Source organism: Notolabrus celidotus, chromosome 5, assembly GCF_009762535.1.
Source record: "Notolabrus celidotus isolate fNotCel1 chromosome 5, fNotCel1.pri, whole genome shotgun sequence".
NCBI classification, from domain to species: Eukaryota; Metazoa; Chordata; class Actinopteri; order Labriformes; family Labridae; genus Notolabrus; species Notolabrus celidotus.
Window position 1 is genome coordinate 12,923,944 of NC_048276.1, and position 27,709 is coordinate 12,951,652.

The 27,709-nt window shown below is 40.7% G+C and overlaps 2 protein-coding genes and 1 long non-coding RNA gene across 7 annotated transcripts in view; 2 read left to right on the forward strand and 1 right to left on the reverse strand.

Annotated features, from left to right (window-relative positions):
• Nucleotides 1–10,813, forward strand: part of LOC117812612 (spectrin beta chain, non-erythrocytic 1) — a 61,212-nt gene extending 50,399 nt beyond the window's left edge. For 2 of the 4 annotated variants that reach the window (XM_034683501.1, XM_034683503.1), the window contains 15 exons: nt 76–165; nt 355–633; nt 723–853; nt 952–1,156; nt 1,264–1,638; nt 1,730–1,974; nt 2,112–2,250; nt 2,625–2,709; nt 3,035–3,231; nt 3,585–3,706; nt 3,851–3,926; nt 6,186–6,364; nt 6,474–6,647; nt 6,831–6,873; nt 7,008–10,813. In XM_034683501.1, the coding sequence (XP_034539392.1) occupies nt 76–165; nt 355–633; nt 723–853; nt 952–1,156; nt 1,264–1,638; nt 1,730–1,974; nt 2,112–2,250; nt 2,625–2,709; nt 3,035–3,231; nt 3,585–3,706; nt 3,851–3,926; nt 6,186–6,364; nt 6,474–6,647; nt 6,831–6,873; nt 7,008–7,220 (2,553 nt within the window). In that variant the 3' untranslated portion in view covers nt 7,221–10,813. Of the gene's footprint in view, nt 1–75; nt 166–354; nt 634–722; nt 854–951; nt 1,157–1,263; nt 1,639–1,729; nt 1,975–2,111; nt 2,251–2,624; nt 2,710–3,034; nt 3,232–3,584; nt 3,707–3,850; nt 3,936–6,185; nt 6,365–6,473; nt 6,648–6,830; nt 6,874–7,007 lie in introns of all 4 variants that reach the window. The other 2 variants (XM_034683500.1, XM_034683502.1) reach the window with 1 other exon arrangement.
• LOC117812615 lies at nt 62–14,343 on the reverse strand. 2 transcript variants are annotated; one of them, XR_004631260.1, is made up of 3 exons: nt 14,290–14,343; nt 13,783–13,916; nt 62–584 (listed from the first exon to the last, which is right to left on the reverse strand). It is a non-coding gene; the product is annotated as an uncharacterized LOC117812615 (long non-coding RNA). The 2 variants fall into 2 exon arrangements; XR_004631259.1 differs by having other exon boundaries at nt 13,757–13,916.
• On the forward strand, nt 13,613–27,508 carry dpf2 (D4, zinc and double PHD fingers family 2). The gene is made up of 11 exons (XM_034683504.1): nt 13,613–13,731; nt 16,073–16,233; nt 16,393–16,500; nt 17,518–17,696; nt 17,783–17,875; nt 17,972–18,050; nt 20,991–21,128; nt 21,237–21,368; nt 21,485–21,597; nt 21,688–21,769; nt 25,115–27,508. The coding sequence occupies exons 1-11, from the start codon at nt 13,700–13,702 to the stop codon at nt 25,195–25,197; spliced, it is 1,200 nt and encodes a 399-aa protein (XP_034539395.1). The 5' UTR covers nt 13,613–13,699; the 3' UTR covers nt 25,198–27,508.
• Nucleotides 27,509–27,709: the final 201 nt, after the last annotated feature.

Sequence of the window (27,709 nt, forward strand, 5' to 3'; positions counted from 1 at the left end):
TGTAAGTTGTCTGTGTTTGCTTGGTATCATTTTTGCTTGAGCCTCATGTTCCATTCATTCCTGTTTGTATGTAAGCTTTGGGTGAAAGAGAGGATGCCACTGGCAGCCTCAACGGACCACGGAAAAGACCTGCCAACTGTACAGCTTCTAATTAAGAAGAACCAGGTACGATAAAAAATCTTCAAAACATGCAATGGAAATTGATTAATGAGTTTGTTGATTAAAATCTTGCAGTTTGATTGCATGGAAATGAAAGGGGACTTGCACTCATGTTCCTTTAATCAATCAAACAGACTCACTGAGTCCAGACCTAAGGTGCTCAAACTGCCACCTTCTCTCTGTTCTCTAAACCAGACACTGCAGAAGGAGATCCAAGGCCACCAGCCTCGCATAGATGACATCCATAGACGAGGCCAGACTCAGAGCCAGGTAGACGGTGAGAGACAGTCTGTCCTAGAGGATCGCCTCGTTGAGCTGCGGGACCTCTGGGACCAACTGATCGCCGAGACAGACAAACGCCATGGCCGTCTTGTAGAGGCCAACCGTGCCCAACAGTTCTACGCAGACGGAGCAGAGGCTGAGGCCTGGATGGGAGAGCAAGAGCTTCATATGATGTCGGAGGAAAAAGCAAAGGTTAGAGGACTCAAAATAAGACAGAAGGTGCAACTATTTGACACTCTTTGGATGGTAGCAGAAGTGTTAATTTCCTGTTTGTCTTTTAGGATGAGCAGAGCGCACTGGTGATGGTCAAGAAGCACCAGACACTGGAACAGGCACTTGAAGACTACGCTCAAACAATTCACCAGCTGGCCAACAGCAGCCGCCTCATGGTCACCAGTGAACACCCAGAGAGGTGAGAGCACATACATGTGAACATCTACCTTACTGCCATTTGTTATATCTCTGTGCTTCATGAACAAAATGCTGATCAATTGATTTGAATGTAAACAGTGAGAGAATCACCCTAAGACAAGCCCAAGTCGACAAACTGTACGCTGGGTTGAAAGACCTCGCCGAGGAGCGGCGTGGACGTCTTCAAGAGAGACTTCGGCTCACCCAGCTGAAGCGGGAGGTTGATGACCTGGAACAGTGGATCGCTGAGAGGGAGGTGGTTGCTGGCTCTCATGAACTAGGACAGGACTATGAACATGTCACCGTGAGTTTTTTTTCTTCTGTGTCACACACTTTGGAGACATTGAGGCTCAGAGACATTTAGCTGAATTAATTATGTTTCCCACTATCGCCCTGGTTTTCTTTCTACAGATGCTGAGGGACAAGTTCAGAGAGTTTGCTCGTGACACCAGCACCATCGGCCAAGAGCGTGTGGATGGTGTCAACGGGCTGGCAGATGACCTAATTGAGTCGGGTCATCCAGAGAACGCCAGTGTAGCCGAGTGGAAGGACGGGTTAAACGAGGCCTGGGCTGATCTGCTGGAGCTGATTGACACACGCACACAAATGCTGGCAGCCTCTTATGAGCTGCACCGCTTCCATCAAGATGCTATGGAGGTGTTGGGACGTGTTAAAGAGAAGAGAGAAGGGCTGCCCTCTGACCTCGGCCGTGATCTGAACACTGTTCAACACCTACACAGACAGCACAACACATTCGAAAATGACATCCAGGCCCTCAGTGGACAGGTCAGACTTTTTTTTTAACGACATCTCTCATGTGAGATTTCCAGAGAGCTTTGCAAAAAGAAATCCTAACGTCCCCTCTTTGACCTCTTAGGTGAACCAGGTGCAAGATGACGCAGCACGGCTGCAGAAGGCCTACGCCGGGGAGAAAGCTGATGACATTAACAGGAGTGAGCATGCTGTCACTTCTGCCTGGGAGGGTCTGCTGGAGGCAGGTCAGGCCCGCAGGCTCCTCCTGCTGGACACTGTGGAGAAGTTCCGCTTCTTCAACATGGTGAGAGACCTCATGCTCTGGATGGACGGCGTCAACCTGCAGATTGATGCTCACGACAGCCCCAGGTGAAAGTCATCTCAATGCTTTATTTATCCTGTAACCATATTCAATATTTCATGATAACATTATTCTTAATCTGACCTATCTCTCTCTCTCTCTCTCTCTCTCTCTCTCTCTCTCCCTCCCCTTTCTGATGTCCTAGGGATGTTTCTTCTGCTGGGTTAGTCATCACCAATCATCAAGACATCAAGTCAGAGATTGAGACCAGAGCAGACAGCTTTACTGCCTGTAATGAGATGGGAAAAACGCTCATCAACAATAACCACTATGCAGCTGATGAGGTAGTGTGCAGTGGGCCATGTTAACTGTTGTATGCAGTGATATTAATACATATTTAATAGGGAACATACTTTATGCCACATTTGTTCAGAATCAGAATCAGAATCAGCTTTATTCGCCAAGTATGCTTGAACACACAAGGAATTTGACTTTGGTAAACTGTGCTCTCTTTGTACAAGGCATAAGAATAGGAATAAGAATAAGAACTACAATAAAAAATAAAATAAAAATATAATAACAATAACCTTAGCTATAAATACAAAGAAACAACAAATAGGCTTGACTAATATGTACAGGCTAAAATAATATGATAAAGTGCAGTGGTGAGTTGCAGAGGTTGTCTCTAAATGTCAGTCTGTTCATTTATCCTTCACAGATCCGAGAGAAACTGTCTCAGCTCCAAGAAAAGAGAGACAAGATCAACAAAAAGTGGCAGGACAAGATGGACCATTTACAGATTGGTATGCTCATCGTGTTTAGTGTAGACTCCATTTAATGGGACAGGTATTCATTAAACAAAGGCATGGCTAACATAAGTGAGTGTTGGTTGATGTGAAGACGTTGGAACAGGGTGATAAAACAGGAATGTCCAGTTTAAGGCCTACAGTTTGAAATGCAAAATTACTTCTGCCTCTACCTAACAAAGTAAAGCGACGCTGTGCTCTACTAAGCATGGTCTAATGGAAACACATAATTGATTGTAGCTGATTGTGCAAAGAAAACAGTAGAAGAGGGGTAACTGTTTGGTTTTTCTTTCTTTCTTTCTCTCCCTTCTCTACCTCTCAGTACTGGAGGTGTTGCAGTTTGGACGGGATGCCTGTGTGGCAGAGTCCTGGTTGGCAGGTCAAGAACCTCTTGTGCGAGCAGCCGAGCTGGGCGGAAATGTGGATGAGGTGGAAAGCCTAATTAAGCGCCACGAGGCCTTTGAGAAACTTGCAGCAGCCTGGGAGGACCGCTTTGTGCTGCTGGAAAAACTCACAACGGTAAGTGGAAGAATGACGTGTCCTGCGTCAGCGGTAGATGTACGGCTTACGTCATCCTCTAGGTTATGAAAGAAGGTTCAGATTTTCTTCTCTCGTGAGGCACAGCATTACTGAAGTCCTCTTTTTTAATACCTTTTGAGTGAGACATCCTACATTTTATTTTTATTTTTATTTATTGTGGCTTTTTCTTGTGTTATCTATTGTGTTTTTAATATCGGTTCTTTTTTAATTACTATTTGTTTTTATTGATAGTGTTTTTTAAGCTTGTTCAGCACTTTGGACAACTGCAGTTGTTTTTTAAATGTGCTATATAAATAAAGTTGACTTGACTTGACTTGACTCTTTTCTTTCAGCTTGAGGAGCATGAGATCCAGAGGAGGCGAGAGGAAGAGGAGAGAGCTCGAAGACCCCCTACACCGCCCCCAGCTGAAGAAGTCGCACAGTCCGAGACAGATATACATGATTCTGCAGCCAGGTAGAAAAAAAGAAAAGAATCAGTGTGGTAGTCAGGATAGAGTTTATGTTTCCTACCATCTGACATCTTGTTTACTTTCAATGCTTAACATTTGTTTTGTTTGTTGACTATTTCCCTATGATGTCCTCCCCCCTTCAAACGTAGAACCAGCCTAGACCAGACCACGCTCAACCAGTCAGTGTCAGTGAATGGCGTTCACAGCGACAATGACACATCGCAGGTGAGACATGTAGGTAGTCATTTAAACATTTCTCACTGTTGCATCAAAATAATTCTATACAAAATTTCAAATGTAAGTTTTTATCTTTGAGCCGTGGCATGTGATGCCCTGTACTGTCTTTTCTATGTTGTCGTATCTCATCTGTTATATCACGACATTTATGTGTATACAGTGTAATCACTGTTCCACTGTTTAAACAAAGGTGTGATGTTTATCTACATATAACACATATTGTATCTGTATATCAATGTGCGTCCCAGTGTTTGTCTGTTACACACTATTAACAGTTGTTTGGGTTCATATAATATCAATTATTGTTACTTTTATCAAGTTAAAAGAAAGTAATAGGTCAATTATTTTAGGTTTTTAGAGCACTTTAAGTGTATATTTGAGGCAAATACATAAGAAATATATTTCATAATATTTGGGAGTTAAGTGGCAAATTTTGGATTTTAAGATTACTGTTAATAAATACGTTTGTTGTGTGGTGGGGTTTGCAGAAGACTCTAGACACCACTTCAAGAGCACTGACTTGAATAGACAGGCACATGTGAGGAGGGAACTGGGGCCTTATGTCCAAAGACTTGCGTGGATTTCCTACTGAAACATGGCGTGTGCTCAAATCCAGAAAACATCGTACGCCCCAAAATATCCAGATGTATGAATCTGTGCGCAAGGATCAACAACTGTAGAAACGTGTGTACGCCAGCCATGAAGTTAGCGTGAGGCACCGCACATTTCCATGGTCATTTCACTCTTGATACATCTGAATTTTGCCGTGAAAAGGAGCGCACGCCACGTTTTGTACATGAGGCCCCTGGTGTCTGCAGAATGAAGTAAACATGGCATTTGATTTAGAGGAGAATCCAAACACTATGCAGTAAATGTTACGGTCTGCAGCTAACACAACAGAGACATCAGTCATAAGGAGCAATTCTCTGAACTACACTGATTTTTCAATGCACAGTTTTGCTAAGTGTTATAAAAAGACATGTTACCATTATAATAGTTAAAATCCTGGCATGAATTAATGGTAACATAGTGAGAAAAAAACCCTCCAAGTGTAAACCATGAACAAACTTTCAAGTTTCAAAGACTTTTAACATTGTCTTGTTGCGTTTTTACCAGCAGTCGTTATCGCTATCGTTGTCAGTGGGAAAGAAATCAGAGCCTAAACGTGTGTGTAAGCCAAAGCAGCCGGAGCGTGTGAGTACCAAGCCATGGTCAGCTTTGTAGCTTCCCCCTCGCCCCCCTCCACAGCCTCCGCTCAGCTCCTGGTCAACAGCAGTGCCTCCTTTTTTTTTCTTCTACAAAGAAGCCTCTGCCTTCTGTCACAGACGCAAACCATAGCTTTTTTTTATTCATTATTCCATTGATTAGTCTCATTTCTGTTTGAAGGCATGATGCTGATTCATGATTGTTTTGATGGATCAGTCGGCTGGTGTTTTTGTGCTCTTATTGACCAGGACAGGAGTGACTGTAATCATGAAGCCCAGAGTTGTACATGTGGTGATAACTGTAGCTGTTGGAAGTCTTTTTATATGTAGCTTGTCGAAGTCGTTCTTTTTATCTGTACTCTTCCTGTGCTGTGTCCTTCAGTGGTGAAGAAAAAAGGCAAAAACAGCCGATAATAAGTTTTAGTTCTGTCACAACTGAGTACTTAGAAAAGGTGAACTTTTGTTGTTGGATTTGGTATTTATGACTTACAAGGTAAACAAAAAAAAGCCAGAATTTCCAGATCTAGGCGATATGTAGGACTAATAGCCTTAGGGAGTTGAATGTATGTGAGTGTGTTCATGTCTTCATGTCAATCATAGATGGATCACTGTAGATCAACTGTAGTATCTTACGAGGAAAAATACTTTAAATATTTGTGTCATCATCTGATCCAAACAAACCTGATGCAGCAGTTTTTGAAACATTTTGATTGCATTTTAAAAATGCAAAATTTGTAAGTGTCTGTTTTTGGTAGAATGCATGTTTCATCTACGTGTGCTTATTTGAGCTGTTTGTCTCGAGTGACTGTAATGTAATGTGTAATTGTCCCTGTCTGAAGTCAGTGTCCTGTGTGATTATGTCAAAGGTCTGTACCAAGGCTATGATATTATCTCAGGTAATCATACTCTGTCATCGCAGCGAGCCCCATCATGCCCTTTCATTTATGGCTGTGAATGGCCGCTTTGCTGCTTAATCCTCCCGTCCAGCCTTGTGTTTTTCTCCGTCCTCACCACTCTACGTGTTTTGGGTTTGAAACCACAGGGCTCTGAGTCCGATTCGGTCAACGGACCAGGTAGGGACAGCGGGCTGGCTTCTTCTCGCCTTGAGCCGTCCGCTACGTTACCGAGCAGGGGTGGAGCAGAGTCCGAGCCTGAGACCATGGAGGGGATGCTCTGTAGAAAACAGGAAATGGAGTCTCACAGCAAAAAGGCAGCTACCAGGTGAGTGCCGTTTGGGGGCGGGAGGGGGATATCATCATGAGTGCAGAAAATAATTGTCCTTTTATGTGTTACACCTTTTGCTAATGTTCCATTTTCTTTGCTTGTGTAGGTCCTGGCAGAACGTGTACTGTGTCTTAAGAAAAGGAAGTCTTGGTTTTTATAAAGATGGCAAGAGCGCTAGCAACGGCATTCCATACCATGGGGAAGTACCCATCAGCCTCGGGGAGGCAGTGTGTGAGGTAGCCAGTGACTATAAGAAGAGGAAACATGTATTCAAGCTCAGGTGAGATGAGATTTTGCAGCTAAAGCCTTAGAGTAATAACTACTGATAGAACCCATGTCACTGTTTTTAAATTATGAAAGAAACAGGAAGGGGTTGTGTGGAATAAAAAAGTGATAGAAAAGTTTAACAAAGATCTATCTAATCCTTGTTTGGTGGTTCACCCCTTTAATTTTGTTTTTACAGGCTAGGAGATGGAAAAGAATATCTGTTCCAAGCAAAGGATGAGGTGAGATATATAAACTCTGATTCTGCTACAATAAATGAAATACAAATTATTCCTCAGTTTTTTTTAAAATCAAGTTTTTTGATTTGTTGCTGCCGAAATGTTGAAGTGTAACAAAGGTCTTTGACTCTCTAAAGGCGGAAATGAGCTCCTGGATCCGTTCCATACTTGGCTCCATTCCAACAGGAGCAGGAGACTCGCCCGGAGGTCCGCGGGCGCTGAGCCGCGCCATGACGATGCCTCCCATCTCCCCCAGCTCAGGTGACGCGGGAGGTGTAACCATGCGCAACAAAGACGGGAAAGACAAGGATCGTGAAAAGAGGTTCAGCTTCTTTGGCAAGAAAAAATAGAACACTTGTTGAATCATCGACGGAAGCTACATTTGTCAAATTTTCAACGAACTGAAGCAGGCAGAAAGTAAAGTCCAAACTGGTCACACAAACACACTGCACTCAGTGCAGGCTCCGAGGAGTTTGTCAACAGCTGCTGTACGCGGCTCACAGAGAACTTTGTTTCTTTTCTTTCTCTCGATTCTCTCCCTCGCCAGTTTTATCTGTCAGTTTCTTTTTCCTTCAACCAATCCATATTTGACATTAAGCTGCACCCAACAATGAAAGCCCTCATCCAGTTTCAGCCGGCTACCAGAGCCCATCAATCTAGGTCAGTAACAGGTGGGGTTAGCATTAGCTGGGATTCAGGCCCAGTTCAGTTCAAATCCACCAAACCGGCTCTCTCTCTCTCTCTCTCTCTCAGTATGAATACTTCCTGTTCAGTGAGTCTTACCTAGCTGAGCCATTTTGAAGTGGTGTTGCTGATAAATGGATGGATGACGGCTTTCCACCGCGGTGCACTCTGGTTTTATTTCCCGTCTTACAAGCTCTCTCTCTCTCTCTTTGGGAAGGATCCCATCAGTCTCTCTTTCTGTTCTTGGTATTGATGTTATTAACCTGACCGATATTATTGCTGTTATTATTATTATTATAATTATTATTATTTATCTTTTGCTATTGCTGGTTTGAGAAACAAACTAATTACTCTGACAGTAGATAACATTGATTCATGTGGAGAGAAACAAATTTGGTTAATTAGTGGAGAATGTCGGGCTTGCCCTTTGTATGTATTGTTTTTTTCTTTTTTTTTTTTTAGGAATGACAGTTTATGAGGTGTTTTGAGAAAAAATAAAGTTCATTAAATTTTAGCTGTGTGCAGTAAGTGATCACAAGTTCATTGGGAAAATTATATATATAAATATATATATATTTAATAAGTGGTTTATTTTTTATTTTATCTCTAATTTTGCCTGTATCTGATTATTTCTTTTGAGTGATCTTTTCTGCTTGATTTTTGATTTTCTTTTTTCTGTACAAAGCAGAGAAGATTAGTTTTCTAGTGTGTGTGCGTGACTGCGTGTGTGTGTGAGTTGTGGTGCTGTGGATTTTGCACGTTTATGTTACTTCTGATCAAACGTGGCCAGATGAATGCTACTTTTTCGCTCCGCAAATGCCAACGAAAAACCAGGCACAACCGCAGAAAACATTTTTACTGGAATGATTTCATCAAATTAGCTTTTCTTTGCTTTTTGGTTTTTATTTCATGTAAGCTGACATTACCAATGAAGTTCCTCAAGACGGTTCCATTATTTCTGTTTTCAGTCTTCTAACTTCTATTTCCGTTCTTTCTCTATCTGGTGTGAAGGCGTGGGGACAGTTTGTAGATAAAAAAGCTGAAGCACATTTTCTGTGGCAGACCGCAGAGTCAGAGCAGGACAGACGGACAGCTGACAGGTGTCGTAACAGATGAAGTGTGGGGTGTGGAAGTGAGATTTGATAGGCAGTGAAGAATGGGCTTTATGTGCTACCTGACAGACTGAGGTGTACTGAGCCTTACTTACTTGAACCCACTACAGACTTATTTTTACAAACCCATCCTCCATTCAAAAAGTCGAACAGGAAGCTTTCTTAGTATGAAGAAAAGTGTTAAAATGTGCCCTGTGGCAATGATCTAATGTATGTCAGTGGATTATATATGCAGGTACAATATTAATTAGTAGTAAAATCTCTGCTTAATACCATTTGCTGAGAAAAAAGCCCTAAAATGTCTGTTAGATGAGCTTTGAGCTCATACGTATGTGGCATGACTTCATGTAGGTTTATACTTGTGTGTGTCTCATCATTGCCATGTATCTTCCTCTGTGATGATGTGCTCAGAAAACATGAGAACACTTTATATTCAGGGTTGAATATCAGATCAATTAATCTTATGTAATTGGCATTCATAACCCCAAAAATGATAATGGCAATCAAGTATAGTAAATGTTAAATATGATAGGTGTTAATTAGTTCCCTGGATTACTGTTCATGTTTACACCAAATCAAGCATTGACAGTATCCTGTGAGACTATAGGCAGTAGTGCATTTTATATAAATATCTTGAGACCATTGAAGCGGTTGTTAATTGTTACCATAGCCAGTCACTTAAAGTGTTAATTTGCCTTTTATTACTGCCAAAATGTTACTGGAAAAACTGCTGAAGTTAAGAATTGAATGGATTATCTTACACAGAGGTTGCAACTTATTTTTATTTTTTTACATCTTAAGAGGAACTCTTTTAAGCTGGATCTGTGTATCAGTCCACAGGAATGTCCCACAGAAGTGGAGCTGCTGGAACCATGCTTGTAATGTGGTTGCAGTTTCAACAGGTTGGCCTTATTTTCCAGTCCTAAACGAATGTGGAATGGGGGGCCCCAATGCTTAAATCAAAGATTCAAAGTCAGGGAAGAGAGATACCTAAACATCCACTTTGCTACTATTGAAGTGGTTTCAGCTTAGTTGGCCACACCTGGTCCAAACTTCTAAAAACTGGCCACCTTGTATCTGTCAGGAAGACTTCGTAATCCCAGGTGTGCAGCAGCAGCAGCCTGAGCAGCCTTAGACCGAGCTACAAAGTGGGAACCAGGTGACTAGAGTTATTGCATACATAAGTGAGCCAACAGTAAGCATACATTGTGCACAATATCGAAGGAGGAGTCGTTCTTCCCCCAGTGAATGAGCTGGTTTTTAGTGAACATTGCTACCTTTCCTCTGCTCTGGACATTAGACACGGCATCCAGCTGGTGTTAGGGAGTTCAAGTCTAAAAGTCAAACAGTGTATTTTCTTATCAGCTCATTTGAATGTGAATGAAACAAATTAGTTTGGCCAAATTGGCCATGTGAAGCAAAAATAAATCTCTCATACTTGACATACTAGCTCTCTCTCTTTCACACACACATAAATACAGTACTGTATATTTCACGCAGAACGGCCCTGGTCCAGTCTGGCTGTGATTTGATGTTGCATACAGCATCCTTAACATTGTGTTACTGGTAGGCTTTGACCAGAACATGGGAGGTGTGTATTATTGATGTCAAGGAGATGAGTTTTTTTGGTTATGAGAGAACTTGTAACAATGGAGTACTTAATGAAGTTAAAGAAACTTTTACTTGTTAAGTATTAGATCCGAGTGAAACAGACTGGTGACAATTTGAGCTTCCTTTTTTTAGAAGAAGGCAGGATATTTGCTGTCTAGTGGGAGCTTGTATTTTTTCATCCAGTGGTCTGTCTTGCAGCATTTGATAAGCCTGTCCACCTACCTTCATCTCATTACTTTTGACGAATGTCTGTTCCTTCCTCTGTAATTCAGAGTTGTTAATACCACTACTATTATTAATTGCTATTATTACATTATTGCTACTGTTGTTACTATTACTACTACTGTTACTAATGCAACCTATTGCAAAACTTATAACTGCTGTCCATTTTCAGGTACGTGTCTGTAATACCAGACCCTTCCACACGATGTCAGTGTGCTGTGGAGCATTTTCATTACAAATTGAAAATAATGTTTGTTGACTTGTGTATCTACATCTAATATTAGGAATAATAAAACATGGTTTAATCAAAAGAAGATAATGGTGTGGGGTTTTTTATGAATTGAAATAATGTATTGTCTAAATTAAAGATGTTCAAAAATGCATCTCAGTGTAATTCAAACTCAAAGCAGTCAAATAGGTTATTAGGAGTTCACAAAGTGTCTGTAAATCTCTCCAGAAAACCCAACTATAGAAGCACTTCAGTTGGCTTTACATACTTTCATTATTCTTTGATACTCCTTTGTTTTACCACTGCTCTTCCTTCACATTTTAAATAAGAATAGAGGCTGAGATTTTGATTACTAGACCTGGTTTACGGCAAATGTAAATATATATATTTGTGTGCGTTGACATAATGCAGCAGTAGCCTGTGTGAAGTACAGTTTGTTCTTTATGAAGAGAAAATCTGCTGCAGAGCTGTGTTTAATAATGAAACAATGATGCAACTGCTGCAAATGAGGTCAAGAATGAGGGAGTCATGACAAACAGACTGGCTTCATGATGAATCAGTGAATGCTGGGAAAGATTACATCAACTAAAGAGCAGGAAAACCGTCAGTGAGAGTTTTTAAGAGGATCATGGGGCCTAATTTATCACGGTGGTTAAAATCTCGGCTGCTGAAGATGAGGTTTGTGGTCAAAGAACTCAAAAAATAATGAACCAGCAAAATAACATGAACTCGGAGTTCATGAAGTTTCACTTGGTATGGGCAGTAAAATTAATTATAAGATAAGAATAGAATAAAAAAAGTATTAAGGTATTTATTATAAAGAGCTGAATTTGTGAAACTTGAATGTAACGGCAGAGTTAGGAAGTTCAATAAAGTGAAACCATAATGGAATTTGGTTTCATTAAAAATGGGAAAAAATTATAATAATATTAGATTATGATTTGTAAGTGTAAGTCAGTAACAGCTCAGCTGATAAAATGAAAATAAACAATATATCTGTTATTCAAGCATACCTGTAAGCTGTGACGGCCACAGCATACAGATAATCAACCCTTAACCCTAAGAGGTTTTTTTATATTGATTATAATGTTGTTTTATTTTTTTATTAATTTTAACTATTTGTTTTTTATCTATATACTCAGTTTAATTGATATTTTTAGCTTTAATTTTATTTTTAACTCTTATCCTTACCCTTTTTTTATTTATTTATTTATATTCTTTGACTTGATGCTTTAATTTATTTTAATATCACATTTTTTAAAATATGTCTGGCCATTATTTTATTTCTGCTTCTTTCTTGTTTTCAATCACTGTAAAGCACTTTGGGTTGCATTTGATGTGTATAAAAATTGCTATATAAACAAAGCTTGATTGATTGATTGATTTTTATCTGTGTGGCATGGTATGATAAATAACATGAAAAAGGTCCCAGTTTTCAGAAGTACCAACTCTAAAGGGCAACAAAACCCACGGCAACATGAGGTAACTATCAAAGGTATAGGACCGTACAAAAGTACAGTATGTTCAAGCTCTAACAGGTCAGGTAAGGTCTACCCTAGAACAGAGGTAAGATCACATGTGGGGTTCTGTACGGTGGCCCTGAAGGACAAAACAAATTTACAAAAGATGAAACACTTTTACAAAGTTGGAGACAAATTTACATTTTGGAAAACATTTTTACATTATATAAAACAAAATTACATCAGCAAAACACTTTTACCAAGGCCAAAACAAATTTACATTTAAGGAAACAAATTTACAAAAGATGAAACACTTTTACAAAGTTGGAGACAATTTTACAAACAACGGAACACTTTTACAATTTTTGAAACAAATTAACATTTCATTTTTACAGAAAGGGAATGTACCAAATACCGGAAGTGATCCGGAAGTGATCGAGTGAGGAGTCATTCAGTTTGTTTTGATGGAGAGAAACCAAACTGAGATGGACATGGTGTACATATTAGGACATCCTCACAGAGGACAGAGTGAGGTGTCAGACCTCAGCTGAAAAAGCAACATGTCTCCAGAAAACCTTTATCATGTTTCAGAATTCAGATGAAACAGCCTCAGACCACATAGCCTCAGGCTAAACGGAGTCATGCTAAAAGGAGGCAGACTAAAAGGAGTCAGGCTAAAAGGAGTCAGGCTAAAAGGAGGCAGACTAAAAGGAGGCAGACAAAAAGGAGTCAGGCTAAAAGGAGTCAGGCTAAAAGGAGTCAGACTAAAAGGAGTCAGACAAAAAGGAGTCACATCAAAGGAGTCAGACTAAAAGGAGTCAGACAAAAGGAGTCAGACTAAAAGGAGTCAGACTAAAAGGAGGCAGACTAAAAGGAGTTAGGCTAAAAGGAGTCAGACTAAAAGGAGTCAGGCTAAAAGGAGTCAGGCTAAAAGGAGCCAGACTAAAAGGAGTCAGGCTAAAAGGAGTCAGACAAAAGGAGTCAGACTAAAAGGAGTCAGACAAAAGGAGTCAGACTAAAAGGTAAAAGTGTTCAGTCGTTTGTAAAATCGTCTCCAACTTTGTAAAAGTGTTTCATCTTTTATACATTTTTTTTTAAATGTAAATTTGTTTTGGCCTTGGTAAAAGTGTTTTGCTGATGTAATTTTGTTTTTAAAAAATGTAAAAATGTTTTCCAAAATGTAGATTTGTCTCCAACTTTGTAAAAGTGTTTCATCTTTTTTAAATTTGTTTTGTCCTTCATGGCCACCGTACTATACAGATATAATTATTCCGGGTAATTTTTTTTCAAGCCGAAAAACTGCTGACATGTACTGTATATATATATATATATATATATATATATATTTTTTTTTTTTTTTTTCTAACTGCAGTGCTATGGTTGACAAAAAAAAAAAATCTAGTAATGCCAGAGTCCCACCACTAGAGGGCACGTTCCTGCTCACTCTGCCTACAAGTCCTCACAGAGGGCATACATTACCCGTAGCCACTCTCCCAGTGTATCAAAGCAAGATGGCAGCTGTTGTTGAGAATGTTGTGAAACTGTAAGTGTTTGACTTTTCTACACACCTTACTCTCTGCTTGTTGACACTCACCGCGGTCATATCTTGGTGAGTTTAACATCACGCAGTCTCTAGCTGTGTCGTTAGCCAGCTTTGCGACACTTCTGCTGACTTACTGGTTGAGGTTAGCCCAGCGCTGTCCGACCGTCGTGTGTTGTGTTCACATCCTGGAATGGAAGTGTAAGTTAGCAGGCACGCAGATGACGTTTCTGAAACATGAATCACGAGTCTGTGGAACAGAACATGCGTCATTTTTATCACATTTGGTATTTATGGAGTTTTATAGGTTACTTGTTGTGTCTTTATTGAGAAATAGCAACTGTGGTGCTAATGTCGGTGAAGTACATTAGCTAGATGGCTCGCACGCTAACAAGCTAAAGAGAGTGAAAATGTTGTTAGCACAGGTTCGAGTGCTCTGGCGACGGGCCAACTAGTTCAAATGAATGAAAGGCTGGTTTCTAAGATAGTAACCATAAAGTTATTATTTATACATCACATGTAGTAACTCTGAGGGAACGACAAGGTAAAGTTTCCTGTTACCTGGTTATACTAAAACGTGCTTTCATTTCCTGTGTTTTCACCTTGCGGAGGTGCGTGCGCAGGTGGCTGATCATATCAGGACACTTTACGGCCTTTGATTAGGCTGTCAGTAACTATGGTAACGTGCGAAATCATGACACTAAGCAAGTGCTAACAAACTTTGATTTTAAAAAGTCTGATAATTTTGACCACTTCTTTAAATAATATCAAAAGAGGAATTGAAACTTTTGTCTAAAGAGTTAGAGAACAATATTAAAGGTGCAGTTGGTAGGAACGGGGTAAAAGAACGTTACTTTTTGTGCTGGGTTTGGGAAAAAAGTCATTATACCCATCGGTGCTCATCAGTAATTGAAGTAATTTGAGATTATGGCCAAATCTCTGTGTTTTCCAATACCTATGTATCAAGCTATGTTATTATTCCCCTCGTTCCCGTTATCACTGACCAATCAGAGCTACTCCTCAACCCTCTGTCCTGCTCAAGCAGCAACCTCCGGTCTAAAAATATGACTCCAATGCGGAAGTGCTAAAAACTGCTGTTCATCGAGGATCTGCATGAGGCTGGCTCCGGAAGTACCAGAAACCACATACACACCAATTCAAAAAAGCCGATCATTACAGCAGAAATAAACATGTTTACAGCCTGGTACAAAAGACGAGTGTAGTCTGGTTAGCTCATTTCTTGATCGGCACATGCTGTACAGGGGCGTATTTTTTCTAACGCGTCAATTTCAAACATATTGAGATTACGAGTCTTCCAATGAGAGGCACAGCTGACTTGATTGACAGGCAGGAACACTAGCTGTTGGCTAGGAGGCTCAAAGCTCGCCTCTTTGTGTCACAATTGCTCGACAGCAGCAATATGGCTTCTGCCGCTGATTGGCCTCAAAACAGCGCTTCAGAAACAGATGGGTGACGTCACGGATACTGCGTCCATATTTTATGCAGTCTATGGTTTCAAGCAATGTTATATTCCCCTCATTCTCGTTATCACTCTCTGACCCTCTGTCCTGCTTCACCGGCGGGGAGGCCCCTACTAAGTCGTCTTGATTGGCTGGGAAGCCGGCACTACTTCCTCATAGAACAAGCACGAGAAGTAGGGGAAATCTGGTGTGGGGGTAGTGTTGACATTCGAAATATCTCTCCGAACTGATGTTTATATCACGACTACCAACAGCAGCTTTAATGTAGAAAAATTAAAATCACTGACTTTCAGAAAATAGCAGAAGAGTAACACAAAGTGATCTAGGTGTTCAAAAATATGACATTTTGAGATTTGTCATCAAAGTTTCAAGTTGAACAGCTGCTGAGACATTTTTTCACTAGAAGGCTCATGAAGTCTCTGCAGTTCCAGTTTAACAGGACAGTGCCTTGCTCCAGGGCACCCTGGTGCTCACAGCTTAGATGCAGCTGTTGCGTGTGTTGGTGAACAACTGAAGTCTCTGTAATCATGAGCAGGGTTGTCAAACTTGGAGGAGATCGGGCCCTCATCTTTGCTGTCGTTCATTGTTGTGTTTGAGTTTATTTTGAAAACAGTGGCCGGGCTGACTACAAAGCTTTTTTTGTTTATGATGTACCTTCAGAAGAGGGTCTGCTTCTGTTCTTACTTGTGATTTTTAGAGTACAAAGTCCCTGTCTCGTGAGCGACGTGATTTTCTGAAGCTGCAGCATCCAAGAAAGAGACAACAGGCTTTAGTGAACTGACAGAGCTTAAAAAGTTTGAAGTGAGAGCGCTCTGAAGCAGTTTTTACTCCTTTATTCACTGGCTCTGGTTTGTGTGTGTCAGGTTGGGAGAACAGTACTACAGAGATGCCATGGAACAGTGTCATAACTACAACGCCCGGCTCTGTGCTGAGAGAAGTGTCCGCATGCCCTTCCTAGACTCTCAGACTGGTGTGGCTCAGAGCAACTGCTACATCTGGATGGAGAAGAGACACAGGGGACCAGGTAGAGAACATAGAACAAAACATGTGGTGTGCCACAACCTGTGCTGTGTGATTGTAGTTTCTGCTTATTCAGTTGAATTTGTTAAAAAAAACTGAGATATACAGTGATGTAAGATACAGCTCAGTGTCATGCAGATGTATATGTTCTGATCGCCCTCAGGCATGGCTCCAGGGCAGCTCTACACCTACCCTTCAAGACGGTGGAGGAAGAGAAAACGTTCTCATCCTCCCGAAGACCCTCGGCTTATCTTTGCTCCTGTCAAGTCAGGTACCGGCTCAGCTCGTTTTTCTATCTTCTCATATCAGCCTTCAGGGGAAAAAGCTATAACATGCTATGATTTCCCAATCTGCAGTTTTAGGTGCATTTCGACCAAGAGTTCCAGGGTCTTTTAGCCCCCCAAACTACTTTACCCGGAACTAAAAGGTTCCTGTGCCCCCATTGTGCGTTTCGACCACAGGCTGTAGTCCCGGGTAGATTGTGCAAATCAGGCCAGTGACATATGGAGAAAAAAAATTATATTAAATGATATTTTGAAATCTTAATAAAAAAACTAAACTAGTATGCATTCCCAGGAACTCCCTCTGTGTTTCAACAACTGTGTAAACTCCACAAATGCAGTAACGTTCAACTAAAAGTCCCTGGACCTTTTAAGAGTACTACCCCTCAAGTAGGGGCTTTTCAGGGGGGAGATTATCTACCCCTGAACTAAATTTAGACCCTGGTTCCTCCGGTTGAAACGCACGTAGTTCAGGGGTAAAAGGCGTTTTTCGACCACACGAACTTAACCCTGAACTACGTGTGTTTCGAGGAACGAGGGTCTAAATTTAGTTAAGGGGTAGATAATCTCCCCCTTGAAAAGCCCCTGCTTGGGGGGTAGTACTTTTCAAAGGTCCTGGGACTTTCGGTTGAACGTAACAGTGTTTGTGAAGTTTACACAGTTGTTGAAACACAGAGGGAGTTCCTGGGAATGCATACTAGTTTAGTTATTTATTAAGATTTCAAGATATTATTTAATACTTAATACGTCACTGGCCTGATTTTCACATCTACCCAGGACTTCAGCTCGCGGTCGAAACGCAGACAACAATGGGGGCACAGGAACCTTTTAGTTCAGGGTAAAATAGTTCTGGGGGCTAAAAGACCCCAGAACTCTTGGTCGAAATGCACCAATAGTCCCTAGGGGTAAAGTTCCTGCGGTCGAAAAACGCCTTTTGTTGAAAAAAACAGCTGTCCATGTCTGACTTTTGTGCCTCTGTCTGAACTCTGTTTGTTTTGTCTTCATAGAGGTGGAGGTAGGTGTGAAGAAGGACACTGTGTTGTCAGCAGACGGCAGCAGCCTTGAGGCTTTGCTGAAAGGGGACTCTTTGGAGAAACGGACAGCTGCAGACATCCGAGGGTCTGAGGAGGATTCAAACCAGAGTGACTACACTGGAGGCCTGAACCCTGCTACCAGGATCAGAAAGGTTTCTTGTTTTAGCTTGTGGCATCATGATAGCACGTTTAGAGCCAAGAAAATAATCTGACTATCTGATTATTTGCTTTCTTAAAGAGAATCATTGAACAAGATGACTTCCTAGACGACCTGGACGACGAAGACTACGAGGAGGACACGCCTAAAAGAAGAGGAAAAGGGAAGGGGAAGGTATTTATTGCCGCATAAGTGAAAAAACTCTTGCTAGCTCTTTGTATATGAGATCCTGCCTGACGGTTGACCCTGTTCTCACATCTGCGTCCTCAGGGTCGAGGCGTTGGTAGCACCAGGAAGAAGCTGGACACGGCAGCGCTGGAGGACAGAGACAAACCGTACGCGTGTGACAGTGAGTCCGGATGGGGGAGGGTAGATCATGTGACCTTATGTCTACAGGTGTAATGTTTGGTGTCATGTTTGTAATCCAATCAAGCAAAGACTCAGCCTGAAGCCTTCAGTCTTTATCACCCCCCTTTCAAGTCGTCTCCTCTTTCTCTTGTTGTTCTCCATCGTCTTTCTGCTTTTGATCAAACTTTGTAAACGTGATGTTTTGATAGCTAGCTGTATTTTTCTCTTCGTCAAAGATATCACACATGCCTTAACTCGCATTTCAATCTTGTGTGTTTCTTCTTGTTTAGTGTTGTCAGGCTATATCTGTACTGCTTGATGTGTTTTCTCCTCTTCAGTGAAGCATTTTCACTTTTCAGCCAGGTGACTGACTGATCCTCCCGTCAGTCTATTTCTCTGAGTCTCCTCTGCTCTCTCTCTCTTCTCCCTCTCTTCTCTCTTTCAGACACTATCAAACAAAAGCATATTTCAAAACCTTCTGAAAGAGGTATACTTCTCTCATTTCTTTTTACTCCTGTCTGCTTTGTCTTTTGTCCTTCACTGCCTGGTTTTTTTTTTAATGTTCTGTCTGTGTTACCAAGTAGACTTCCTCCTTGTGTAGATTAGCCATGGTGTTAATGTTTTGGGCTTCACAAATTACTTTAATGTCATTAACTGAGCTTAAAAAGGTCATGACCACGTTGTTATACTTCTCAATTAAACAGTAGTCTGTGTGATATGAGCGGTCTCGGCTACATGAGATAAGCTGTGGTCTATGAAAGTGTATTTTCCCCTGGATCTGGCCCTGAACTCCCCACAGATTTAGATAAGCTGGAACTGCTGCTGTTTTCCCTCTCTGTGCTTTGTCTCTTATCTTACTACTCCACTTTGACTGCATTACACTTTTTTTGGTCCTCGCTTTTTCCCCCCCTTTACTTGTATTCACCACCTCTGCACCCTGTGAAATCTGACCCCATGTTCTGTGTTTTAGAGGCAGCTGCAGCTTCGGTTTTAAGTCTCTTTGATGCATGTTGGATTTCTTATTCTGCACCTGTACACAGTCACTCGGCATGTGACCAGGAGTGTTTTTGACGACTTTGTTTTGCAAAAGCTAACGACTTATTAGCGTTTGAGGAAATGAAAATGAGAGTATGGAAAGTACAGTATGGAAGTGAAAGAAGAAGTACTTTGTCTTTGGGGGTTAATCTTGTGACATATCTCACACACCCTGTAACAAGCTGACTTTCAGTGCAATAATTTTCCTCACTAAAATCGATTAATCCCTGTTACACAGACCCACAGGCTTTATTTTACCCCACTATAAACTGAAATGAATTCAGATCATGAATATTACCACAGGCTTTTGTTTTGAAAATTTGAAGCCAATCTCAGTCATTTTGAGAGACTTGGAGGTGTCACATTAAATATGCTGCTGTCAGGCTGCAACCTCATATCTCCAAAACTACAGTTTTCAGGAAAGTAAAAAAACCTATTTTTTTTGAATGCCTCTCATTGGCTGAAATACTAATTTGGAAGAGAAAGAAAATTAAATATATGTAATGTGAGACAAACTAAAAATCTTAGGTTTTTTTTGGAAGTAAATCAGTCTCATCAGATTTTTTTTTAAGCCTTTGAATTCCTAGTACTGATTTTTTTGCAGATTAGAAATTATGTATCAGAATTTTTATACATTGAATTTTTTTGTCTTGAATTTTTACACATTGAATTTTTTTTGCATTTCATTTTTATACATTGAATTTTTACCCTTTGAATATTTTTGGCTTGAATTTTTACACATTGAATTTTTTGGCGTGAATTTTTATACATTGAATTTTTTTGCATCTGATTTTTACACATTGAATTTTTTTGGCTTGAAATTTTACACATTGAATTTTTTTGGCTTGAATTTGTACACATTGAATTTTTTCTTTTTTTGCATTTAATTTTGATACGTTGATTTTTTTTGGCTTGAATTTTTATACATTGAATTTTTTCGCATTTAATTTTTGACTCTGAATTTGTAAACATTGAAAAATAAAAGTGAAAAATACTTGTTGAAAATTTGAAGATTTAAACTTAATGACAAAAAGTTCAGATACATAATTTTTCTGAAAAATAAATTCTGTGCTAGGAATTCAAAGGCTTAAAAAATTCAAAATCTGATGAGACTGATTTACTTCCATAGTTTTAGATTGTAACTAATACAGTAATCACATGACTGAGAGGTTACAGCCATAGCAGTGAAAATCTCACCTCTGCTTTTAGTCAGCACCTCATTCACTGAGTGCAGAAGCCTGTTGTAGAGGTGTTTTTCCTCAACGCTGTGGCTAACATGGCTAGCATGAAACAGCACTTAACAGGATATGATGACCCATGTATTTCCAGCAAAGCATGTCCATCATATTCCTAAACTTCTTCACCATGCTTAATTTTTCCATCTTATTTCATGACCTATATACCAGCATGTTGTTTGGGCATTATAGGTATTAAGCCAAAATCTGGCTTTAACAGAAGTGCCTGTTGTTCCAAAGACATCATCACTTTAATGCATCCAAGTGACATCACCGGATTAAATCGATTTGGCTCAGCTCCCTCCAGAGCAACAAAAAGCCTCGTAGTATCACAAGTAATACCCAAGATATGTGAAGAGACATGATGGGAAGTTTGTGGAGTTCCCTTTAAGGCACAGTAGATGACATTTCAAGTATAGGTTAATATCATGTTTTCCTGTGTGGGCTTAAACCTCATTAAAGAGCATCACATATAGAAAGTATTGATGTGAATTTCAGCTGTACTATTAATATCTTTTGGTCAGAAGTGTAAATGCCATGATGGCAGCTAACGGAGAAAGTCACACCATCCATGACTCACCCCCCTTTCCACCGCTGACTTTACTCAACATGGATTTGATCCAACTGTTCCTTGTTTTTATACATGCTGTGTTTTCTGGTTTTGGTGGCAGTTTGTGGGAAGCGCTACAAGAACCGTCCTGGCCTGAGCTACCACTACACCCACTCCCACCTGGCTGAAGAAGAGGGGGAGGAGAAGGAAGAGATGGAGATCAGCGAGCCTGCGCTGCCTCTGCCCAGTGAGCCCAAAAGTGAGAAACAATTCCCTGTCCAGATTTCCCTGTTAGTCCAATGTAGAGCTGAACTTTTGAGATGCAGAACACTAATGGTCTCTGGGGTGTTTTGATCTTGTTTCTCAGCTCCGAAGAAAGGTCCAGATGGCCTCGCGCTGCCTAATAAATACTGTGATTTCTGCCTGGGAGACTCCAAAACCAATCACAAGACGGGCCAGTCAGAGGAGCTGGTGTCCTGCTCTGACTGTGGACGCTCAGGTGGGTTAGAGACATGCAGCTGCTGGAATAGTGCAGCAACAGGAGTTAACTGTTAATTCATGCAGCTAATAGATAAAGTAGAAGTCAGTAAAGAGACCTAATTTTTCCTCACACAGGCCACCCCTCCTGCCTGCAGTTCACGCCTGTCATGATGGCCGCAGTGAAGACGTACCGCTGGCAGTGCATAGAGTGCAAGTGCTGCAACATGTGCGGCACCTCGGAGAACGACGTCAGTGTACCTTGGTTCAAACAAACAAACTACCTCATGATTATCATTTTTTTACAGAATGCTAACACTCTCTCCTCCTATTTCTTGCAGGATCAGCTTCTGTTTTGTGACGACTGTGATAGAGGTTATCACATGTACTGTCTGAACCCACCCATGGCTGAACCTCCAGAGGGTAAGTTCAGCATTAACTTAGTCATAATGGTTATTATCAGGTCAATTTTACCCCCAAGCAGCTTCTGAAACTGAATTTGTTTGGTGTTGAAAAGTTAAGTTATCAAATGTGTCTTTAATTTCAGAGATACACTCTTATTTTCTATAAACAGTGACAGGTTTGAACTAGCAGTTACATTTTGAGCACCCCATGTATAGTGGCTACTAGGTATGCACCGAAATGAAAACTCTTGGCCGAAACCGAAAACTGAAAATGAGAAAACCGGGGTGCTGGTGGCCTGGCGGTCTGGGCGCCCCACGTGTGGAGGCTATGGTCCTCGTCGCAGGGGTTGCCGGTTCGATTCCCGGCTGGTCGACCATTTCCTGCATGTCTTCCCCCCTCTCTGCTCCCCACATTTCCTGTCTCTCTTCACTATCCTATCAAATAAAGGCAAAAAGCCCAAAAAATATAACTTAAAAAAAAAAAAAGAAAATGAGAAAACCAAGGCTGAAAACCGAAACACTGAAATAGATAATTATGCCAATTATTAGTAGGGAGACCGGGGACAGTTATAACGTTTCACTCTTTGGATTTGAGATTAAGCCAAGTTTTTTTTGTTTGTGTTCTAGGCCACTTATTAGCAGACACTTGAAGCTAGTTTGTATAGCAGTTTGAACACACTGGGTTAAAAGTTAGAGACAGAAATGTCAAAAATGTTACAACTGTCCCTGGTCTCCCCTACCGTCGCATTTATGGCTCTGACTGTGTGCTAACCTCACTAAAATCAAGGATCTCATTGAACATATCAGACAACGAGGGTGCATGCCCCTCATCTGGTTCAGAGAGACGAGTCCTTGTTTCTGCGCTCTGTTCTCCTTCTCCTGCGCTGTGCGCTTCTTCGTCTCCAAGTGGGTTCTCTGCATCCATCGTGGCCTGGATCATTTCTTGTGCGCGCTGCTTTATTCCTACACTCCCATACTCTTTGCTTAAAAGACGCTTTAGTGCTGCAATTAAAGGAATAACGGAGGCAGACATGTTGGCCCTTATCCAGACAAGCGTGACTGGCCGCGATTTTTGCTTGCGTCATCACAAAATTCTGTTTCGGCCGTGTTGTTTCGTTGATAAAAGTCTTTGGGATGAAAACCAAAATTTCACTTTTAGGCCATTTTAGGCCGAAAATTTTTCATGGCCGAATTTTCGGTGCATCCCCAGTGGCTACAGTCCTCAAAGCATGCAGCCCAGGTTTGATTCTTGGCTCTTTGCCACATGTTAAGCCCCTCACTCTCTCTCCCAGTTTCCTACTATATCCACTGCCCTATCCTCTCAATAACAGTGTATGAAGCCCAACAAAACAACAACAAATAAACCCTCACTATAATGAACAAAAGATGAGAACATTTCTCAGGTATAACTACGTCAAATGATAAAAAGACAAATTTCCATTCAAGGGTTGTGTCATTAAAAAGGCTAAAAGTGGCAACACATTTCTTTAAACTTTATGAGATTTGATCAAAGAAAAGTAAAAATATGTTTTCAAAAATCTCAACAGACATTTAATTCATACTCAGGTGACACTGTTTGAGATTCAGTCCTACACACATATTTTAAGAAAACAGTGTTTAGGTTCAGTATGTTATATCAAGTTGTTGGATTTACAGACATTATGAAGCGACTAATTTCAGAGTTGCTTAAGCAGAAATTATGATTCCAATTAACTGAGTAGTCTGAAGTAGAGAGTGACATAGGAGTGGATTTTCACTCCTGTACCATCCCACTCCCAAAGAAAAAATCCTGTCCCGCCCCACTCCTGGTAAAATGACTCCCACTCCCATCCCACTCCCATTCAGAATGACTCTTGCTCCTGTACTGCTCCCATCTTTTTTTCTTCTTTTAGTCTTTAGTCAAAACATACCTCAACGAACAAAAGTGCATAAAGACATTACCTTCACAATTCACATACTGTACCTGAGTTTTGGAAAACCTAAGACCCGAGCACTCGTCTCGGTTTAGGTGTACGCTCCACTTGTGAATTTTGTCAGCACTTCACTTTCACTTATTTGCGGACGCAACACAGACGTGCTCCTCCGCCTGCAGCGCACTGATCAGCTGTTCAGATCTGCAGCTTCAAAGTGATAAAAATACAACTAAACTTAATACTGAGGGATTCTGACCGTGCCGATGTCATGCCGTTTACTGCAGAGATTTAATGCACCGAAGGAAAAAAAGGAGAAACTTCAGAGCTAAACTGGAGAGCAGGAGAGATTCCCACGTTACTTGGTGGTGCAGGTGTGTAAACTGTGAGCTAATGTTTACAGTTTACACACAATGAACCGAGAAAACTTCTTGCTGTCACAAGACTTAATAACAGTCCCTCTAGACCTTCCCGCTCCCGTCTGCTCCCATTAACTTTTTTATCCTGTACCGTCCCAATCACGTGATTAATAGAAAATTTGAATCCCATCCCGTGGGAATCCCATGATTCCCCAAAAAATGTCAAACCAATATTGAGCATGATTTATTGTCTGTAGGTAAATGGGGGCAACATTACATACTGTCATATGTGTAAAAGCAAGGAAGGGGTACCCATGCAGAATCTTGAAGATTAGAATTTAATAGCAAAAGGTAACAAACAAAAACCACAGGGAATACAACAAGCGAGGAGCAAAGGAGAAGACTTAATGATCCAGCAAACAATGAAGGAAACACAGAGACTAAATACACAAAAGGTAATCAGACACAGGAAATAGGACACAAGGGAGTCATGAAAATGGAAGGAAAAATACAAAGGCATGAAGTAAAACAAAACCGGACACACAGGGATCAAGAACTACAAAATAAAACAAGAAACACTTAAGACTAGATTAGGAAAATACACACTCAGAAGGAATACAACACAAGACATGGATCACAAGGAAGACATCGGATACACGACTAATACTAAAAAAGACAGAGAGGAAACAAGTAATGAAACACAACCTGGGTCTACAAAGTAAAAAAAGGAAAACAAAGACAGATTACAACACAAAGAAAATACAAAACTAAACAAAAGCAGCTCATGACACATCCCTGTGCTGATTAAAGACAGTACAGATACAGCCTACATACACACAGCTATGAGATGCCATGCTGTCTGTGCCTGTAGTGGGTAGTAGAACATGATAGCAATACAGCATTAGCCATTAACTGCCTTGTCTCGTAGCAAGTGGCCATGCTCGAGCTCAGCCACAACATCTGACTGGCTTTTCAGGCTTACAATAATAATTGTCACAGACCAAACGCACACATCCTTCAATGACATGCACATGCAGCTTTAAACCTCTCACCTTCATTCAATAGAGTTGACTTTCTTGTATTTTCTGTACTCAGGGAGCTGGAGCTGTCATCTATGTCTGGACCTTTTGAAAGACAAGGCGTCCATATACCAGACCCAGAATGCGCCACAGTCGTGATGGTCACCCCTCTCTCCTCTGCACCCAACTCATCACTCAACCGTCCCTGGCAGTTAATGTTTACCCTGAAAGATCGATGACAAACTCCTCTGACGAGCTGATCACGGAGGGCGCGTGATCAGGACAGACAATTAAGCGTGAAAAGGGAAGAATCCCTTACCAACCAACTGGGCCTCACTTAGCTTCAGATATGATTGTTGCACACAGTTCCAAGCTCAGATTCTGACCCGCTTAGTTTTTATTTTCAACCTTTTTTGTCCCGCAGCCAACTTGTAAGTTATGAGTTTAAAAGATTCAAAGCCTCACAAGCCAAAATTTGACTTCCTGTTAGGTTTTTTTTTTTACACGTATGCCTACACAAAGATGCTTAAAGCTCTGTACTGATGTTTGGACAAGAGCAGAAATAGAGCTTGGAATCACGTAGCATGCCTGTGCTTGCTATCAAAACAGAGACATTTTATAATATTTATATATTTCTATGGTATATAATAGTGTTAAGTATGTACAAATTGGAAAGAAGATTGGTCATGAAATGATCGTTTTATTAGTGCCCATCTTATCATTTAAAAATGTATAACCACGTGTTCTTTCATGGCGCTACTGATCTTTGAAGTTTTGCTTGATAGAGTCAGAGGGATCTGCTGGGACTGTAAATGATATTTATCTCCTCCACTGCCACCTGTCACTACGATGAACTTATCAAAGTGGCTCCAGGGGGGCTGGAGGATTTTAGGGGAGGTTTGACTTGTGGCTGAACCAGCTGCACAGAGATCAAGAAGTTGACATGAGCATGTTTCCCTCAGGCTTAGGGGCCTTTTTTTGACAAATCTGCCTCTCTCTCTGGTCTTGAAGACTGCAAAGATGCATAGCAGGCATGATGCTGAATCTTGACTGAAAAGATTTTTTTCAATCTGCTCACCTGGTCTCTGTAGACAGATATGATAATGTTGCGTTGTTGATGATGATGATGATGATGATGGTTATTCCCATCAAATAATGAATAAATCCTATTTTTATTTTCAAACAGGTAAAGGGGGTAAATCACCTTCATTGCTGTGTTCTGGCTGTTTGACTATCATGCATCATATCCAGTAACTTTTAATGTTGTGACACCACTAGATTTATTTAATGTAACTGACTTCTACGCCACCTTGCAGATGGTCACATGCTGACGATGTTAAAGCAATATATGAACTCCTGTAGGATGCTGGGATGACAGGGACTGATGGCAGTCGCTCTCAGCTCTGCGGGCAGATGATGTGCGATACTAAAAACATTCTATTACAGATTGCGGACTGTGGCAGCAATTATGGATGCCTCCATATTGTAAAAAAAAAGATTATAATGTGTTGATGTGCAGTCCTATGGAGAACCGGCTCTCTTTGTTACTGCTTGTGTAGATTTATTATGCAATGGTTTCCTTCTGTGGCAAGGCTACAAGAAAGAGTTTGTCTGAACTGCTGAAGCAGTTACTTTACCTCAAACAGAAGCAGTATTTAAGGGATTGAAACATGCTGTTGAAAGATGGGACAAAGGCAGCGAGATGAATAGTAATGAAATGTGCAGTGTCTGCTTCAATAACTGCATATTCTACTGGTAAACAAGTGCATGCTCAGTAATTGTCTGCACTCTCTTATACTATGTAGTCATGTCAGCATCAGGTCGGCGAAGGTGATGGGAAGTGGTGTAGTATAAATTAACCATGCTATCATGTTGTTTCAATAGCCAACTAACAATTACTAAAGCATTACACAAGTATAACTTGGTTTATTTTCTCATCACGTGTAAACTTACTTCTTTAGAGACTGTGGCTATTAGAATATTTTGCTGGTTGTTTTTGTATTCATGGATGATGTTTGCGTACTTGATGTGTGGGACATTTCGGGACTTAAGTGGATGTTGCTTTCTAGGTAATCCTGTGATCCAGTTCTCAATCGAGCTGCTCTCCACCAAAGCTTGAAACGAGAAGCAAAGCTCATAATGTGATTAAGAGGCAAATAGTAGATTTGCACCTGTGACACTGAATAGTTAGGTAATGATGGACCCAGTATCCAACTTCAAGGCTTTACTAGGAATAGAGCCATAAATAAAAAGTCCACCTGTTGTTTGTAAAAACATTTGAATTATCACTTTATGGTCTCAGTTTCCAGCTTTGGGGGAGAGCTGTTCATGATGGCAGCGGAAGTTTAGAGCCAGATCATAGGTTTACTGAGCAGGTGAATTCTCTTAGGGTGGACTTTCATTTGGGTTGTGATGGAATGTTTTATTGTAAGAAACTTATCTTCAGGAAAATAAAATACTAGGCACTATAGTCTGCTGATGTTTTGTCCCTGTCTTTTTAATTACCATTTCACAGCAGCATTTGGAAAAAAAATGATTTCTTTGGATTTAAAAAACAACTCTTCAACAGACACTAAAATGACTGGTTGATAAGCTAATGTGTGAAAGGTTCACTCATTGAATCTGCTGCTTTTTGCTGCAATAGCTTGTGTCAAATGTTAAAGCTCCTGTG

Coding starts and splice junctions, on each gene's coding strand:
- dpf2 (XM_034683504.1), top strand. CDS start 13,700: ATGGCAGCTGTTGTTGAGAATGTTGTGAAACT. Junction 16,234..16,392: donor GAAGAGACACAGGGGACCAG/GTAGAGAACATA, acceptor GATCGCCCTCAG/GCATGGCTCCAGGGCAGCTC. Junction 21,369..21,484: donor CTCTGACTGTGGACGCTCAG/GTGGGTTAGAGA, acceptor TTCCTCACACAG/GCCACCCCTCCTGCCTGCAG.